We start from the raw sequence: 16,217 nt of genomic DNA on the forward strand, positions 1-16,217 counted from the left end.
GAAGTGACCAGTCGCATTGAGAAACAGAGACAGACAGAAATTTAGGGATCAAATACTTATTTATATTCATGTGCAAGACACAGCTTGCTGTGTGTGTGTGTACTGTTGAGCTTTATTGAGCAGCTACACTCAGATTAGCAGAGAAAATCCAGATGTTCAACATCTGCTCCAGCCCTGTGCATGGACGTGTCAGAGAGCATCGTTCACCATCACAGGTCTGCTCTCTCTGGTCTCTTCATGGCCCTGTAGATGTGAATGTCCCCCTGCACCTCATAGTGAACCTCCTCCACCGTAAAGCTCCTGCTGAGCTCCGTGAGAAATCGCTGGTCCCGCTCGTATCGAATCCGACACGAGAGGAGAATAACGGTCCGCTCCGAACTGAGATGCTCCAGGGTCCGTAACAGGGCTGGGAACGTATCTTCCAGATAAACGATATCGGCGCCTAGGATGAGGTCGTAGGTTCCAGGAGGGTAGCTCTCCAGCCCTTCACCCCACGTCAGCTCAGATACCTGCACAGCATCCTGCAGGGATGGGGGAATGTTGTCTCGCACGTTCGAGGCCAGGAACTCCAGCGCAGGCTCTCGATCAGTGATGGTCACGTTGGCGCCTGAAAAACAAAAAGACATCTTTCAGCCTCTTCAAACTCGAGGAACTGGCATGCATCGGTCATTAGTGTCATTTATTGTTCCTAAACCCTAAAGTACTAAAACTCTGATGTGGCCATCACAGTCAGAAATATGTACTTTTCAGGAGTTACTGATCATGTCTAGATACGCACCTTTGGGGATTTATTTTGAAAGACTTAATTAGCAGTTTCTGAAAATGAACATATAGACAACATATACTAGTAGCTTAGCGGTTAAGGAAGCGGCCCCGTAATCAGAAGGTTGCCGGTTTGAATCCTGATCCGCAAACACTGCTCCCCTGGCACCTGTCATGGCTGCCCACTGCTCACCAAAAAGCAGAGGACACATTTCGTTGTGTCACCAAGTGCTGTGCTGCACTGTTTCACAATGATAATCACTTCACATTCACTTCTATATTTCTCACTGGAGCTTACTGCTCGAGTGGAGGGAAAAACGTGACCCAAAAAATCATTAATGGCAGCATAATTATCTCACGCCTTCTACCGATTTGGACGAATCGATTACTCGCCAGAAAGTCGGTTATTTTGGTCGACGTGGTGTATGGACATATTGACATTTCTCAGTTACTTGGCTCTTACCAAGAAGAGCAGCTACTATCCCGACCAGCCCAGTCCCCGCGCCCAGTTCCACAGCCTTCGTCCCCGGTAGAGCCACGTGTCCCGCCTCCAGGTACACGCACAGCACCACGGCCTGCAAAACACACCCGCTGCGGAGTCACGCCGTGACGGAGTCACGTGAAGCAGGACAATGGCGAGCAGGAGACCTACCGCGTCCCACACCACGGCCGCAACGCCCAGCCGCTGCCAGTCCTGCGCCAGGCGCACCGTGCGGTCGGCGAAGCGGAACTCGGCGGAGGGGCGGCGCAGGCGGCCCAGGGAAGCGGGGAGGACCGCGTCGCCGTAGGGGACCAGCGCCATTCCTGAAGGACGGGAGCACGCTTCCCTCGACTAGTCGGAACGCCGCTCGCTAGCGTCGCATGGGGCCATGCTGCCCCCTAGTGTCTCGGAGTTCTCTGCGCGTCACGCAGTGGAATATGAAAGGCCAAACGGGCCATAATAATAAAATTAAAAAAACAGAATTATTACCTAAGTATTTGAAATAAAAGTGCTTTGAGTCCTTGTTTGTTTGTTTTAGATTGCTTCAGATAACTAGAACACTGTGGTTAGAAGGCAAGCGTTTTTAAAATGCTGTAAATGATAAATGCTGTAAATGTTTTTTTTTTACAAATATCTACTTCTGCCAAATAATCCTGTTAGTGGCAGCAAGAGTATTAAACATTTATTCTTTGTCTTTGTGTTGTAGTAATCCCACTGAAGTGGCAGTGATAGACAACCTCGGCACAAGTCCTAATGAGCCAGAGGAGCAGCTTATAAACTGAAGTTACAAGGTGACTCAAATTTATAGCTTGTCAAAGCTTGACGTACCAGTTATGCACCTGGTTTCTACTAAGTAGAATTTGAGGAGATGCTCTTTTCATACACTAACTTCATATGTAAATCAGTACTCTTAGATGCAAATAAGCACTAAATGAATGTGACAGAAAAGGCTTTACAAACAACTGTTCTCTTCAAGCATAGTAGGACTTATGAGGAAACTCATTATGAGGATGACTATTTATTTTTCCTGATGTGATTCAAACTCACAACCTTTTAGATCATAGGCATCAGCTCTGCACATCACTCCACAGGAACAGCAACGTTAAATCATTATTTAATTCTTCTTTAAATATCTCAGGATATATTACAATGGTTTCTTGAGGAGGTCAGGTGAACCTGTAAACCTGGTTGGAGGTGAAACTAATATTCCAACACATGTAACCTTTCATGTACTTTGTAATATTACATATTACATATGGGTTCTTGTGGTTGCGGCAGACTGGAACGCAACAGTGTACCCGATGGCACTGGGGAGGCCCTGTGCCTGCAGAGGAGATTAAACGGAATTAAAGCTCATTAAACAAGAATTAGTGATGATGCAAGATGCATGCACCGGTCATCATGCCATCATGGAACTTAGCAGTCAGCTGATCTATTTCAAACTAAACTGGACATCACATCCCATTGCAGCAAAGACAAATACTCCTACAGCTCTTTCAGCTTTAGTTCAGGAGCTTTTCAAAAATGTGACTCCTAACTTTTGTGCTGGTGCACCTAAGAAAAGTGAAGAGATTGTCATAGTGAAACACTGCAGCATAGCACACAGTGTCACAACAAAATGTGTCCTCTGCTTTTAGCCATCACCCTTAGTGAGCAGTGGGCAGCCATGACATTGCTCTGCTCAGTGGCACCTTGGCAGGTCGGGATTCGAAAAAAAAAAAAGTTAGTCTAGAGCCCTGGGTAGCCAATACACATGCATCATGTTGAATACACACCTTCTTCGACATGATGAGCTTCTGATTACATGATCAACTCAACCAAACCTCACCAGAAAGAACGATAAGCTTAGAGAGCCACTACTAAGGACCCTGCTATTTCATACTATATTCACTGTTGAGCCCCATCCTAAATGAAATAATTTTGATGATGTTATTTCAATAAACCTGTTAGATAAAACCTCAGTATTACTGTAAAATTATTTTGACCAATAAGAGTTCCAGTCCAGTCATGATCCAGTCATTTATTGAACAGAAATAACATGCTATTTTTGACATAGACTCATTCCAATTAATTGAAAAATAGCAAGAAAACAATTGCCAGAGCTCTATTTGCATGGCCAGTAACACATTTTTGTACATTACATGTGAGACTACTGTGTGTGTAAAGTGTGTTATGCATATGAGCACTATGCACTAACATGTTAAATGTTTGAGTACTGTTATTACTAGTGTATAACTTCACCTCCACCTTCCTCAGTTTATATTTCTGCTGCTCTTCCCTTTCCATTTTCTCCCTTTTCTGAGCAGCTATCCTCTATTCTCGCTGCTTCCTTTTTTCTCTTTCTAGTTCCCTCTCATCTATCTGTCCATTACATGTAAGAATGGTCAAAGTTATGTTCCAGACTGTTTATTACAATAAAACACTTCTGAAATGCCTAGAAGTAGTGAATAACCTTAAGTAATGGAAAAGCACTGACTGAATAATACACACACACACACACACACACACACACCTCACCACATCACTTGAAATGTCACATAGGTTTCTCATCCCTCAAGAACACAATAAATTCAAAGCAAGTAAATCAGACTACCGGTACCTGGGGGTACACATCGACTGCAAACTGGATTGGTCCAAAAACACCAACACGGTCTTCAAGAAAGGGCAGAGTCGGCTTTTCCTCCTGAGGAGGCTCAGGTCTTTCAATGTCAGTAGGAAAATGCTGACCATGTTCTATCACTCTTTGCAGCTGTGTGCTGGGGCAGTGGGGTGAAGACAGCTGATGCAAACAGGCTGAACAAGCTGATTTAAAAGGCTGGTTCTGTCCTGGGTGTCAGACTGGAGACCCAACGGAAGTATGCTGAAAAAGCTTCTCGGTATCATGGACAATCCCTCTCACCCCATGCATGCCTCCATAATGGCCCATCGGAGCACAAGAAGCAAAAGACTCATAGCCGCTAAATGCAGAACCAACCGCCACAGGAAATCCTTCCTACCTGGAGCTATCAGGTTGGTAGTAGCCTAGTGGGTAACACACTCGCCTATGAACCAGAAGACCCGGGTTCAAATCCCACTTACTACCATTGTGTCCCTGAGCAAGACACTTAACCCTAAGTTGCTCCAGGGGGGGACTGTCCCTGTAACTACTGATTGTAAGTCGCTCTGGATAAGAGCGTCTGATAAATGCTGTAAATGTAAATGTATCAGATTGTATAACTCATCCTTGCTCTGTAGGTGATTTTTTCAGGGCTGTTCAAACACAAATGTTTTTTCACTCAGATGTGCAAACCTGTATGTCTTTGAATGTTTGTTTTACCCCCCTGCACATGCTGGTCAATGGCATGTGCCATTTGTGGTTCGATTCAGCTGAGGTGGTTCAAAGTAACACAAGTGGCATGATGCTGAGCTGGTCAGGCCCTTATACTTAACCCTAAGTTGCTCCAGGTAGACTGACCCTGTAACTACCGATTGTAAGTCGCTCTGGTTAAGGACGTCTGATAGATGCTGTAAATGTAAATGTAAGTCCAACACTACTTCTCGACCCGACCCACCTCCTGGTCCCAACACCTCCTCTTGGTGGAGATCGCCCGGAACCAACACTGTTCCTTGGCCACGGGGTGTTCTCACATCGAGGTGGTTACCGGCCTCGAACCCACCTGGTTTCCCACATCCACGATCGAGGGACCGGTGCCAGCAGTCAGCAGCCGACTGCACCAACTCCATAAATTCTGGTCCCAAGTCCACCCTCAACTGCACAGCCAAGCGCATGAAGCGACAGGCTGACCGCCATCGTCGACCTGCCCATGTCATCCAGCCCCCAAAAACTGGGATCCCCAGTAAATAAGGTTCATACATTAAAAGAACTTTAAAAGACAAAAAATAAATAACGAATAAAAGCTCTATAATGTGTCCCTTCATTGTCATTCAAAAGCACATTTGCTTTGAATCTCTTGTATGGAGATAGAGATCCTCTCACAAAACCGGCCCCACTACTCCTGTCTGTTGCCTGGTTACAACAGGGGGCATTACATTTACATTTACATTTACGGCATTTATCAGACGCCCTTATCCAGAGCGACTTACAATCAGTAGTTACAGGGACAGTCCCCCTGGAGCAACTTATGGTTAAGTGTCTTGCTCAGGGACACAATGGTAGTAAGTGGGATTTGAACCCGGGTCTTCTGGTTCATAGGCGAGTGTGTTACCCACTAGGCCACTACCATCCCTGCGGGGCATCTAGGAGCAGTCAGACTGGGAGTGACCGGGATCTTCCTGTGGTATCCCCAGCTTATTTACTGCATTGAGCAACTCATCCCTGCGGTTCAAATATGGTGCATGTAACTGTGGCAGTTAATATGCTGAAAAAACATACTTTTACAAAACCATCTCTTCATTCAACTAATCCAGACAACTGCTTAGAGCCCAATAAGGAATTGGAAGTCAAGCAAACCATCATAAAGTAGCTTTTTCTCCTTTAGACCGATACTCAAACTGTAACCACAAAAAAATATTTCATCAGTTATAATTAGTGAATGTATGTCGCTCTGATTAAAAATATTAGTCTGTTCTTCAAGTTCATGTGTTAGAAGCATGAAAAATTGGAGTGAGGAAGAATGTGATGCAAGAAAATCTGGGTCAGATCATCTTAAAGAGAGTAGAGCACAATGTGAACATATTGAACTTTTTTTTTTAATGGTCGCAATGGAAATAAATAAAGCATTACAGCACCACATTGTGTGAATAACAGGAGAACTGCAGACAAAGTGCTCACTTTTTGTTTAAAAATAAACCATGACAATTATTTTATTGTATTCATGGATACATTATCAGAACCTACTTAAAAGATGGTTTCATTGGTTTCATGAACTCCAGATGATTTGTGTTCTGGGAAAATTAGCTTTCTCAGTATGCTGGTTCGCTCTTCCTCAGTCTGGCACAAAAAGTGTTGCAGAGAGATCTGGAGAAAAGAAAAAGTGTTAGATACACAAAAACTATAGCAGCCAATGGCCAAATGTCTGCAAACATATGGCTGTCAAGATAAAAAAAAAACATACCAGTACAGGAGAATATCCCAGGATGCTCAGGTGGCGAACTTTCATAGCCAGTTTGCCATTAGGATGGGTTGTGCCAAAAGACAGTGATGAAAGAGGAGGACACAGCAGCGCAATCCTGAAAAACGCAAAAGTGTCTGTCACCAGGGTTTGCACATCCACACCAGTGTGCATTACTGATAGTGTTCAGACAAATGACAATTCAAAAATGATCTGAAATTAAATGAATTCAACAAACATTTATTAAAAAGAAAGATCCTACATTTTTTCAGTATCTGACTCATGTTTACCTTTGGTTGAGAGAAGCATTTTCTTGAGATCCATTCCCTTCAATTGTTTGTGGCAATAGTGTAACCAAATAATCTGCCAGGAGAAAATTAATGAAACAATTACCAGACATCTGTTGCTCAAAAACAACTGTTTCTGAGTAGTTTTTGTGAGTAATTTGTTGTTTTTGAAATTGGTAATTTTACCTTCTTACTCAAGTATTTTACTTGGATGTAAGATCATTTAAAGATACTTTTACTTAATTACATTTTCTCAGTACTTTTCCCAGCTCTGATCAGAATGCCAGTGTCCGTGAGTTCTTACCAATGAAATAGCCGTTTTCTTCAATCACACTCTCCTGAACTACATCCTCTTCCGCCACAACGCTTTTCAGTGTGCTGAGCAAGTCCTGACTGACAGGGGCCTTGTCCTGGGAAAGCGTGCTGGTGTAGCCAGGTGGAAGGCAGAGGGGCTGAGGAAGCGGCAGGTGGTCTAGTCGGAGGCAGAGGTCTATGATGTGCAGTTTCTGCTCCATGCCTTTTAGAAAGCGATGGTCTTCAAACAGAGTTCAAGAAGACATCAGATATTTTTAGAATGAAGGAGCCATGCCTAAAGGATCCAGCCTTGATAAAATTAATGCAAAAACATGGTGCACTAGTTGTTCTACACAGCTACTTTAGACAAGTTCACGAGTTCTCCCTAATGCAGGGTTCAAATTGTTCAAGAATATTTCTTTGTCTTCACCTATAGTGCAGAGCTCCTCCACAGTTTCTTTCTGCAGAAGTCGCTCCAACAGGGCTGGTGGAAAATGTCCAAGAATGCAAAGGCAGAAGGCTGCTTTTAGCATATCGTTCGGGAGCATCTTGGTCAGATATGACTCCACAACAGACGTCACACTGCTTAGAAACCTACAGAGATGTTAGCAGTGAATGGTCTTCAAAATATGCAGCATCTTTGAATGTAAGGTTTTTAAAGATATTTGAAAAACAACATGAAGGTTTAAGACTGAGAGGGGCTCAATACAGAAACTGGAAAGAAGCTCACTGATCTCTGTTACTCTTGAAGATGTGGTTGAGGGAGGAGTAGACCTTCAGTATACTCAAAACATCTCTGAGGGTGAGTGTGTCTGCTTTCTGAATCACTATATGGGTGAATGCATCCAATAAGGAGGAGGCGAGGAATCCCAGATTCTCAAATTCTAATAAGAGGAGGATGACCTGAAACCAGAAAAAATTATCAATTAAAGCTATTAAATACCAAAAAAGTGCCAGAAGCTGACCAACTACAGAATTTGTTTTATTCTCTACATATATCTGAATAAATGAATGCATTTTTATAATCAGGAGCTGTACTGGACCGAGGGAACAATTCAGACATGGTCTGAAACTAGAATATCTTGAGCAATGTGGTCTGGTCTCCCTCTACCTGCTTGTTGGTCCACATGTCACAGGTGGTTGCCACATGCTCAGATATAGCCAAGAGCAGCTCAGTGTTCCTGTAGTGCAGCTCGCCGCAGGAGCGGAGCACTGCCAGCAGCCTGTTAAATGGTACTCCGTGGACATTCTCTGTGAAAGAAATGGTAAATATACAGATACACGGTACAAACAGTCACTTTCACAAAACCAACCTTCCACAATTTCAAATTAAACTACAAAAAAGCTTTAGATTTTATGATGCTGTATGGTTCATCATAATGCTAAATACACAGCATTTTCAACAGCACAGACTTCAAGAAAAAAGGGATTTAATGTAATAAAAAGATTATTTTTAATAATTTGCTTTATGTTTGATTACTTATGTATGATACATGTCATAATTTCAGAATAAAACTCACCAGCTATATTTTTGCTGCAGATGTCTAAGAGAGGCCTGGAGTTCAGTTCCATGGCGGCGAGGGTGGAGAGCATGTACTGTGCATTAGGAAGGCTGAAGTCCTCTGCCATGGACAGGGCCTTTTGCTAGAAACAATAATATCAATTTAGTGCATGACAAACATAAGGTTTAAAAAAAAAAAAAAAAGTATGAGCAGGTTATGATTGTCCAGGTGAAGATTAGAACAAAATCAAAGATCCATAATAAAATACACTGGATGATTGACTTTTTAACAACTAGGTTTACACTTTCGCTCTTTCAAAAAAATATGGTAGATTCTAACCTCTAACTTCTTTTTGAATCCAGGTGAAACATCCTTCCCCACTAGACGCATTATGGATTGCAGTGGGACAACGTTCCGGATCTGGTTAACATTGTTCTCCAGCACCAGCCTTCACAAAGAGTCAAAGACTGTAACACATTCTGAACACACTCAAAGTGTGACCGGTATTAGAGCTCACCTGAGACCTTTCTTTAGGGTATCTACATTCTTCATGGCCTCCATCTCACTCAAACACATTGCCAGTACTGAAAGGGCTCTCTCATTGAATTGGTTCAGGTTCTCCTATAGGCAGTGGATATGGATAAGAGATTCAATACACACTTTTAAAAAATCTCATTGGCTTACCTGTGTGACTCTAAGCAGGGTTTGCACCACACGACTTCGCTGAGGCATGCCCAGTTTCACCATGGCCAGCAGGCTGTAGGCCAGATCTTCACACCGCATCCGGTGTGCATTCACCATCGCCACCTGGCACAGCTCTTCAAAGCCTGGGTGCTCGAACATGAGCCTTAGTTCATAGCGCCGCTGGTCGTCAGACAGCTTCTTGGTGAGCTCCCAGATGCGCGTCAGGCTGTTGCTCACATGCCGGTGTGTGGGCGAGTAATGCTTTAACAAGTCCAAGACGTCGGAGGGAGACATGCTCTCCTGCAGCTGGCTGTAGAAAGTCAGCCTCCTGTCCACTGTGCCCAAGTCAAGTTGATCAGCATGCAGCTTCTCCACATCTACAGGTGTTGGCAAAGGAAAAGACTTTCCCCGTGTATGCCCTTGGGAAGTATAGCAAACTACGTTCAGCAGGTAGCAGGTACGGGGGATGCCTACTTTCTGCTGTGTCTGCTCCTTCTGAAGCAGGGAGCCCAGCTGTTTGCACAGAGGACTGTGTCTACGGTACAGAAGAACCCTCCTCAGCAGCTCCTCGCCCGATTTACACACGTTCATGACGTTTCACAGTAAGGACGTTCAACACCCGAAAGCACCTGGAAAATACAAATACACGGTGATGTCCCGTTAACCAATGAGCATGAGCATTAAAGCTAAGGGTTCTAAAGACATTAAATGACATTAAATGACAATGCATTAAATGTGAAATAAATGAGCAAGATAAAGGAGTAAAATAATTACCCGTTCGAGATAACAATACTAATTTAATCAGTCCTTCATCAGAAACAATACTGTTCGCCGATGTTCTTCAACCCATAGCTTTCACACGCAATCAGGGCGCCGCCATGACAGCCAGATTACGTCACATAGAAAGGAAGTGACGCATTTCAGGGGGGAATTTTCTTATTTCATTCTTTCATCAACAGGCCGTCGACTCACGAAGTGTACTTGAATTATATTCTTGTACTGTGTTAAAAAAAAAACAATTGGCTTTTCAAAATAAAATTATTAAATACTTAACCGTAGTCGAGAAGCCACGCCCCACTTTACCTAGCAACGCACATCAACTACGGAAATATGGCAGCGTTCGTGCTTGCTGGTAAATTTATTTTAGAGATTAAATTTAACCAGAACGGGCGGTATCACATATAATATTGGAGATTTTTTTTTTGCAGGAAAGTCAGACTGTCCATTTTATGCCAAAGCAGAACTCCTGGCAGACTTACTCCAAAGGAGCTTGCCAGACTTTCGCGTCCACAAAATCAGCATTCACCCAGCCGATTGGAAGGTATTAGTGGAGTGCTGTGCCAATTTGTTAATGCTACATAATGAGCTGAAGTGATCTTCATGAGATGCCCTTGTTGCATTTAAATTTCTCCTCATCACGTCATTCAGCAGTGGCTGGAGGAAACCTGTTGGAAAAATGGCTGGAAGCACGACTGTTCCCCACTGGTATGGCGGGAGCTGACTGACAGGGGGGGCAAAGGACTTCTCCTGGGGGGCTATAATGATTTCATGGAGTATGTACAGGTGAGTATCAGAATCACAAAAGCATTTATTGGCCAAGAGTGTGAGCGAGCACATAAAGGAATTTGATTAGTCAATAAACAATATTGTCAAAATCTTATATACAAGGATTACAGAAGAAATACAAATGTACATAAAGTACTGATGCAATGCTGTAGGTGTTTAGAAGGTGACAGTTCAGCTGTTTAGGAGGGTGATTGCTGTTCTGTATATCATCAGCCAGATTGCAGCAGGTCAAAAAGTCAGTGTCCAGGGTGTGAGGCATCTGTGAAGATTTTCCTTGCCCTTTCCCGGTTCCTGATAGGAACGGATCCCAGATTAAGGGCAGGGGGACACTGATGATCACAGATGAGGTGAATGCTTACACCAACAGTCTGTGTAAACCCATGCATATGCTCCGTTTTGTTTCTCCGAACAGGGCTACTACAGTATGAGGTCAGACATGGAATCAGAACTGATGCTGAAAATAGCAACAGAAAACCTGCAGACGAAGGAGGTGTACATGCAAGAAGAGACAAGCCACCGCCAATACCTACATCCTGTCCACATCTGGATATCCAGGTGACTGCATATGGATTTATTGCCTGTCTGTTCGAGTACAATCTAGGCTATGCAATGTAGTGATGGCTGAATACTGATTGCATTTCCATACATATTCAGTTACTGTTCATTTAAGTAATGTATTCATAATGCTTTTTTTAAATCCATGTGTAAAATAGCCTTATAAAATGTAATGATGTGCGTAACTGACTGATAAATAAGAATACTATTTCTGGCTGACCCACAGTGCACTGAACCCAACTTGCTACAGCCTGATCCCTCAACTGTTTACCCCAGAGGTGTTCCCTAATGCATCACTCATCAGCCTCCATCTGCTTGAGATAGGGGGTGACAAGGAAGTCATAGATGGCATTCGGATGGAGACAGAGGACCTGGCGCTGCCACATTTGCTCGAGGTCACAGTTCACACCGACTTGGAGGGGGCCTTCTATGATGCAAACCTCATTGTCTTTCTTGACAGCTGGCCTCCTGCTACAGAAAAAGGAAATGAGGACCAGGACAAAGAGCTGAAGGAAGTAGCCAAGAAGTATCGGTGCTATGGCCAGCTCATTGACAGAAGAGCACACAAGTCGGTGCGGGTGATAGTGATGGGGGACACCTTCATCAACCTAAAATGCTCTCTGCTTCTAGAGAATGCTCGATCTGTGGACCCCGCTCACTTCATCGCCTTGGCAACACAGCTGGAGTATGAGGCCAGGGCACAGATTGCACAGAAACTGAATGTAAAGCAATCAGGTAACATAAAAAAAAAAAAAAACTGGAACTGTGTGTGACTAAACTAGGGGGTGGTTTACATGATGCAGCACAAAGGATAATGCTTACTATAGTCACATTCCCTGTTTCATCCATCAGAGTACTTCAGTTACAGCTCTGATAACCTGCATGTTGGTGTCGGTGTTTGGTGTGGTCTCATTTGCGACTTCCACTGACATACCTGTGTTCAAGGGTTATTTGGAAAATAGGAAATGGAGGAGAAATCAAAAATCGCTATTATTGGCCTAGTATGTGAGTGAACACATTTGAGGAATTTGATTCAGGTCCATGGTGTCTATCAAGCACAATAGTATAAAGATCAACAATATAGGCTAATATTTTTCTATACAGGGGGAAAAAAAAAGGTTACATAAAGTGCATAAAGCGCAGTTGCAATGGTGTAGGTGATTAGCAGTGTTACAGTTCAGTTGTTTAGGAGGCCTACTGCAAGGGGAAAGGAACTGATCCTGTGTTGACTGGTACTAATCTGCAGGCTTTCAGATCATCTGCCAGATGTCACCAGGTCAAAAAGTCTGTGTCCAGGGTGTTAGGGATCTGTGATGATGACTCGACTTCCTCAGTTGACGTACATACTCTGCTGTATCTTCCTGAGGATGGAGGAGATGTCGGTCTCCCACTTCAGGTCCTAGTACCCTGGAACTTCAAGGTCTCCACAGAAGACAACAGGCTGTCTGATGTAGTAATGGGAAGCAGCGTTGAGAGACGTCTCCTGAAGTCCATGGTCATCTGTTCAGCTCAGGGTTGTGCTGACTGCCAGTACCAGCCGCTCAACTTCCTGTCTGTATGCAAATTTGTCTGAATCCTGAATGATTCCAATGATGCTGGCGTTGTCTACAAAAATTCAGGACCTTTACAGCTGAGTTCCTGGAGGGGCAGTCATTGGTGTAGAGGAAGAAGAACAGTGGGGAGAGGACTCATCCTTGAGGGGCACCAGTACTGTTTCTGAAGTGATCTCCCCCAACCTTACTGTCTGTCAGGAAGCTGGTGATCCACCGATAAGTTGCAAGTGACATTGAGCTGGGAGAGTTTGGAGAAGAGGAGATTAGTCACAATGGTGTTAAAAGCCAAACTAAAGTCCACAGACAGGATCCTGGCATAAGGTCCTGGATGGTCGAGGTGTTGCAGGATGTCATGCACCCCATATTTACTATCATCCACCGACCTGTTCAAAGGATTTCATGGCCACAGAGGTCATGGCAACTGGTCTAGCCATTCACTCCTGAGATTGTGGATTTCTTGGGAACTGGAATGATGGTGGAGCATTTGAAGCAGAGGGAACTTCACACAGCAACAGGGATGCAGGTGAAGATGGGAGCCAGCTGATTAGCACAGAGGCGGGAAGGGTCTGAGTTCTGGGGGAAAGGGGTGATGTGGGTCATTGTCTCTGGTGGGGGTCTTCTGTAGCTGCTGTTCGCTCCACATGGATGCAGGGTTGTTGGCTGTTCTTTCATCGTCGTTTGCGGGACGTGATCTACACAGACAAACCACAAAACCATTAAAGATCCTTTTGCAATTGCAATAAAATCTCTTTCTGCAATTCAGCCATGGTGCAGAATTGGCCACTTTGAGCTAGTCCCACAGTGAGATTTCCCCAGGACGCATCATTTCGGTGTATATAGCTTTAAATGATAATGAGGAGGAGAACTGAGGAGGGCATTCAAACACTCACTTCTTCACTCTATCAAACACCACCACTCCAAAATCCTCTGTGAGCACTTGGCCACCATCTTCCTGTCTCAGGCCTCCTCATATACTGGAGCAGCAGATGAGCCTCCAGACCATGGGTGGAGCCAGCAATCAAGAAGCACTGCCCCCATCAGGCCTAAAAGGAAAACACATACTCAGAAGCATACACACACAGAGGGATTAGCAGAGGGATCCCCACTAACACACTCTTATTGTGCTAAGCACCCAGGGACGAAACAGCGATTAGGTAAAGGGTGAAGTATGTTTTGGTCTAAAAATTGGTATGTCTGTAAAATTAAGTCAGATTTGTTCTTTTCCAGATGTGACTGACATCATTATTTGGGGCAACATAACTGGCTGCTCTCATGTTGACCTTCAGAGGGCAAAGGTGTTACGATATAACGGTGCCATTTGTGGACCCAATTATTCCCAGTTGGTTTTGGAGATGCTGTATGACAGGTAACTTTTTGCTGGATGACCTTTAGATATAAGATAAGTAATTGCTAATTACATAACTAAATAAAATGATTCATTTTTTTGCTTTCTCTGAAAGAAAATGGCTGGACTCAGAGTTCCAGAGCTTGGTCAGGTCCCGGCAATCTGGATTAGTTTTGAAACTCCAAAGAGCTGCAGGCATGCAAGCAACCAATGGAATAATTACAGTGCTAAAGGCCTGGAACAGTAACTCCTCAGAGCAAGTCTTCTCATTGGGTGTGCTCAGTAGAGGTAATTCTGTCTTTTTACACATCATATAAAATGACATTAATTTATCAGAAAAGCACTTCGGGATGAGAATAATAGTGCTGAGATGGAGGGTAATGACTAACCATTATAAACAGTTTGAACTTTGACATCAATTAATGCTAAAAAATGTGTGCTTTAGGGTTTTTTGGCATCCCCCAAGACCTGGTGTTTTCTATGCCTGTGAGCTGTGTTGATGGAGAGTGGTCTGTGCTGTCCAGTGTTTCTGTCAATGATGAACTGAGGATGAGACTGCAAGAGTCAATCTCTCAACTAACATCAGTGAGTAGAAATCAATAATCACAGGTCAGACAGCTGCCATTCACAGACAAGACCTACAGCACTCTGCAAAAGTCTTAGGGACCAGAACAAAGAACATTTTTGTTAAAGGTCCCCTATTATAAAAATGTCACTTTTGGAGTTCCTCTAGCCCGTCTATAGTCCTGCAGTGGCTAGAAATGGTGGTAGGTTTAAAGTGCTTTGGCCAATCTGCTTCGCCATTCAAAGAGTGGCAGCTCAGACTGTTGGATCTGGAATTTCTCCCCTTATGTCATCATATGTCGTTACCTACTCTTTCTCATGCTTTGCCCACTCAAGAGAATTTTACGCACTTCCACTAAAAAGTCCACTTTACTGATAGTCATGGCTTCGAAAAGTATTCCAGCTGCACAGTGATTGAATGAGCACAAATGTGGGTTTTTTTTTTTTTTTTAGTTCAGTCACACGAGAGGCCGTAGAAACTGTCAATTTTTTCTGGAAAAACACAGACATAACTTTCTGGTTGCACCAAATATTGTGGTTGGTGAATGCTGTTGATGATGTCACTTCCATCAGCCGCAAAACACATCAAAGCAAAACACACCGAAACGGTGGGTCTTGGGGAAATCTCATTGTGGGACTGGCTAAAAGTAGCTGTAATTCTGCACAATGGATGAATTTCAGAAAGAGACTTGAGATTCAGTTTTAGGGGACAACTAAGACCGATTAAAAAAAAATAAAAATAAAATCATAATAGGGGACCTTTAATGTAACACAACATTGATCAAATATTGAGTTTATTTCAGAATTTTGCAGTAAAAATACTATATGATTAAATGTATGGATATTTTTTCTCTCCAGGAAAGAGAAAAGGCTGCTGAGCCAAACAGAGAAGTGTCCATGTAGCTATGGTGTTCATGTATGGTGTGGTAGTAGCCTAGTGGGTAACACACTCGCTATGAACCAGAAGACTCAGGTTCAAATCCCACTTTCAAATCCCAGTTAAGTGTTTTGCTCAGGGACACAATGGTACTAAGTTGCTTCAGGGGGGACTGTCCCTGTAACTACTGATTGTAAGTCGCTCTGGATAAGGGCGTCTGATAAATGCTGTAAAAGTAAAATGTTATATTATAAATTTAGCTGTCAATAAAAGAAACATACCATATAATTTGTCTTTTGCATTTCATTCCGTATAAAATAAACACAAAATCTAAACCCAACCCCAACAATTCCACTTTCTACATAATCATTCATGTTTGCAGTTATATCACGCGTTGACCTTTTACCTCACTTTCTTGCATTCCTTTCACAACAGGAATGCCAACATAGATTGTGAAACCTTTTCTGGATTCCTGCATGATTCTGGATTGACATTACAGTCTTCATCTAACTCATAAAATGATGTGCCTGTATGTACAGCATTTCTCTGGATGATCGTGGAATGGCTTGTTGGTTGGTTGTTCAGCTTGAGGGCAAACATTTTAATCCCCTCTGTACAAAATCCCATTAGAGCTTCAGGCCAAGTTCTCACAGTTCTCTCACTCCAACAAGGCCAGATTTTGATGAAACTAACTCG

General features: G+C 43.3%; 3 protein-coding genes across 3 annotated transcripts; 1 reads left to right on the forward strand and 2 right to left on the reverse strand.

Moving 5' to 3' along the window:
* Nucleotides 1-40: 40 nt before the first annotated feature.
* Nucleotides 41-1,614, reverse strand: mettl21a (methyltransferase 21A, HSPA lysine). Its single transcript, XM_028981350.1, has 3 exons — nucleotides 1,415-1,614; nucleotides 1,226-1,337; nucleotides 41-607 (listed from the first exon to the last, which is right to left on the reverse strand). Exons 1-3 carry the CDS (start codon nucleotides 1,562-1,564, stop codon nucleotides 210-212), a joined length of 660 nt encoding a protein of 219 aa, XP_028837183.1. The 5' UTR covers nucleotides 1,565-1,614; the 3' UTR covers nucleotides 41-209.
* A 4,299-nt stretch (nucleotides 1,615-5,913) lies between these two features.
* Nucleotides 5,914-9,956, reverse strand: fastkd2 (FAST kinase domains 2). Its single transcript, XM_028981100.1, has 12 exons — nucleotides 9,836-9,956; nucleotides 9,062-9,690; nucleotides 8,895-8,998; nucleotides 8,717-8,825; nucleotides 8,396-8,519; nucleotides 7,987-8,126; nucleotides 7,606-7,778; nucleotides 7,306-7,469; nucleotides 6,886-7,116; nucleotides 6,585-6,657; nucleotides 6,298-6,412; nucleotides 5,914-6,200 (listed from the first exon to the last, which is right to left on the reverse strand). The coding sequence occupies exons 2-12, from the start codon at nucleotides 9,650-9,652 to the stop codon at nucleotides 6,081-6,083; spliced, it is 1,944 nt and encodes a 647-aa protein (XP_028836933.1). The 5' UTR covers nucleotides 9,653-9,690; nucleotides 9,836-9,956; the 3' UTR covers nucleotides 5,914-6,080.
* A 200-nt stretch (nucleotides 9,957-10,156) lies between these two features.
* mdh1b (malate dehydrogenase 1B, NAD (soluble)) lies at nucleotides 10,157-15,796 on the forward strand. The gene is made up of 9 exons (XM_028980378.1): nucleotides 10,157-10,193; nucleotides 10,270-10,382; nucleotides 10,490-10,624; nucleotides 11,040-11,182; nucleotides 11,409-11,917; nucleotides 13,963-14,101; nucleotides 14,196-14,368; nucleotides 14,526-14,665; nucleotides 15,503-15,796. The coding sequence occupies exons 1-9, from the start codon at nucleotides 10,172-10,174 to the stop codon at nucleotides 15,545-15,547; spliced, it is 1,419 nt and encodes a 472-aa protein (XP_028836211.1). The 5' UTR covers nucleotides 10,157-10,171; the 3' UTR covers nucleotides 15,548-15,796.
* Nucleotides 15,797-16,217: the final 421 nt, after the last annotated feature.

Source organism: Denticeps clupeoides, chromosome 5 (assembly GCF_900700375.1).
Source record: "Denticeps clupeoides chromosome 5, fDenClu1.1, whole genome shotgun sequence".
Classification (NCBI taxonomy): Eukaryota; Metazoa; Chordata; class Actinopteri; order Clupeiformes; family Denticipitidae; genus Denticeps; species Denticeps clupeoides.

What these genes read in the sequence shown, in the direction of transcription:
- mettl21a (XM_028981350.1), bottom strand. Translation starts at nt 1,564, where the DNA reads ATGGCGCTGGTCCCCTACGGCGACGCGGTCCTCCCCGCTTCCCTGGGC. An exon ending in CGGCCGTGGTGTGGGACGCG is followed by an intron (nt 1,338 to 1,414) that starts GTAGGTCTCCTG and finishes TGTGTTTTGCAG; the next exon opens with GCCGTGGTGCTGTGCGTGTA. An exon ending in GATAGTAGCTGCTCTTCTTG is followed by an intron (nt 608 to 1,225) that starts GTAAGAGCCAAG and finishes TTTGTTTTTCAG; the next exon opens with GCGCCAACGTGACCATCACT.
- fastkd2 (XM_028981100.1), bottom strand. Translation starts at nt 9,652, where the DNA reads ATGAACGTGTGTAAATCGGGCGAGGAGCTGCTGAGGAGGGTTCTTCTG. An exon ending in CCCTGCTTAGAGTCACACAG is followed by an intron (nt 8,999 to 9,061) that starts GTAAGCCAATGA and finishes CACTGCCTATAG; the next exon opens with GAGAACCTGAACCAATTCAA. An exon ending in TTCAAGAGTAACAGAGATCA is followed by an intron (nt 7,470 to 7,605) that starts GTGAGCTTCTTT and finishes ACATCTCTGTAG; the next exon opens with GTTTCTAAGCAGTGTGACGT.
- mdh1b (XM_028980378.1), top strand. Translation starts at nt 10,172, where the DNA reads ATGGCAGCGTTCGTGCTTGCTG. An exon ending in GTCCACATCTGGATATCCAG is followed by an intron (nt 11,183 to 11,408) that starts GTGACTGCATAT and finishes GCTGACCCACAG; the next exon opens with TGCACTGAACCCAACTTGCT. An exon ending in TTGGAGATGCTGTATGACAG is followed by an intron (nt 14,102 to 14,195) that starts GTAACTTTTTGC and finishes TTTCTCTGAAAG; the next exon opens with AAAATGGCTGGACTCAGAGT.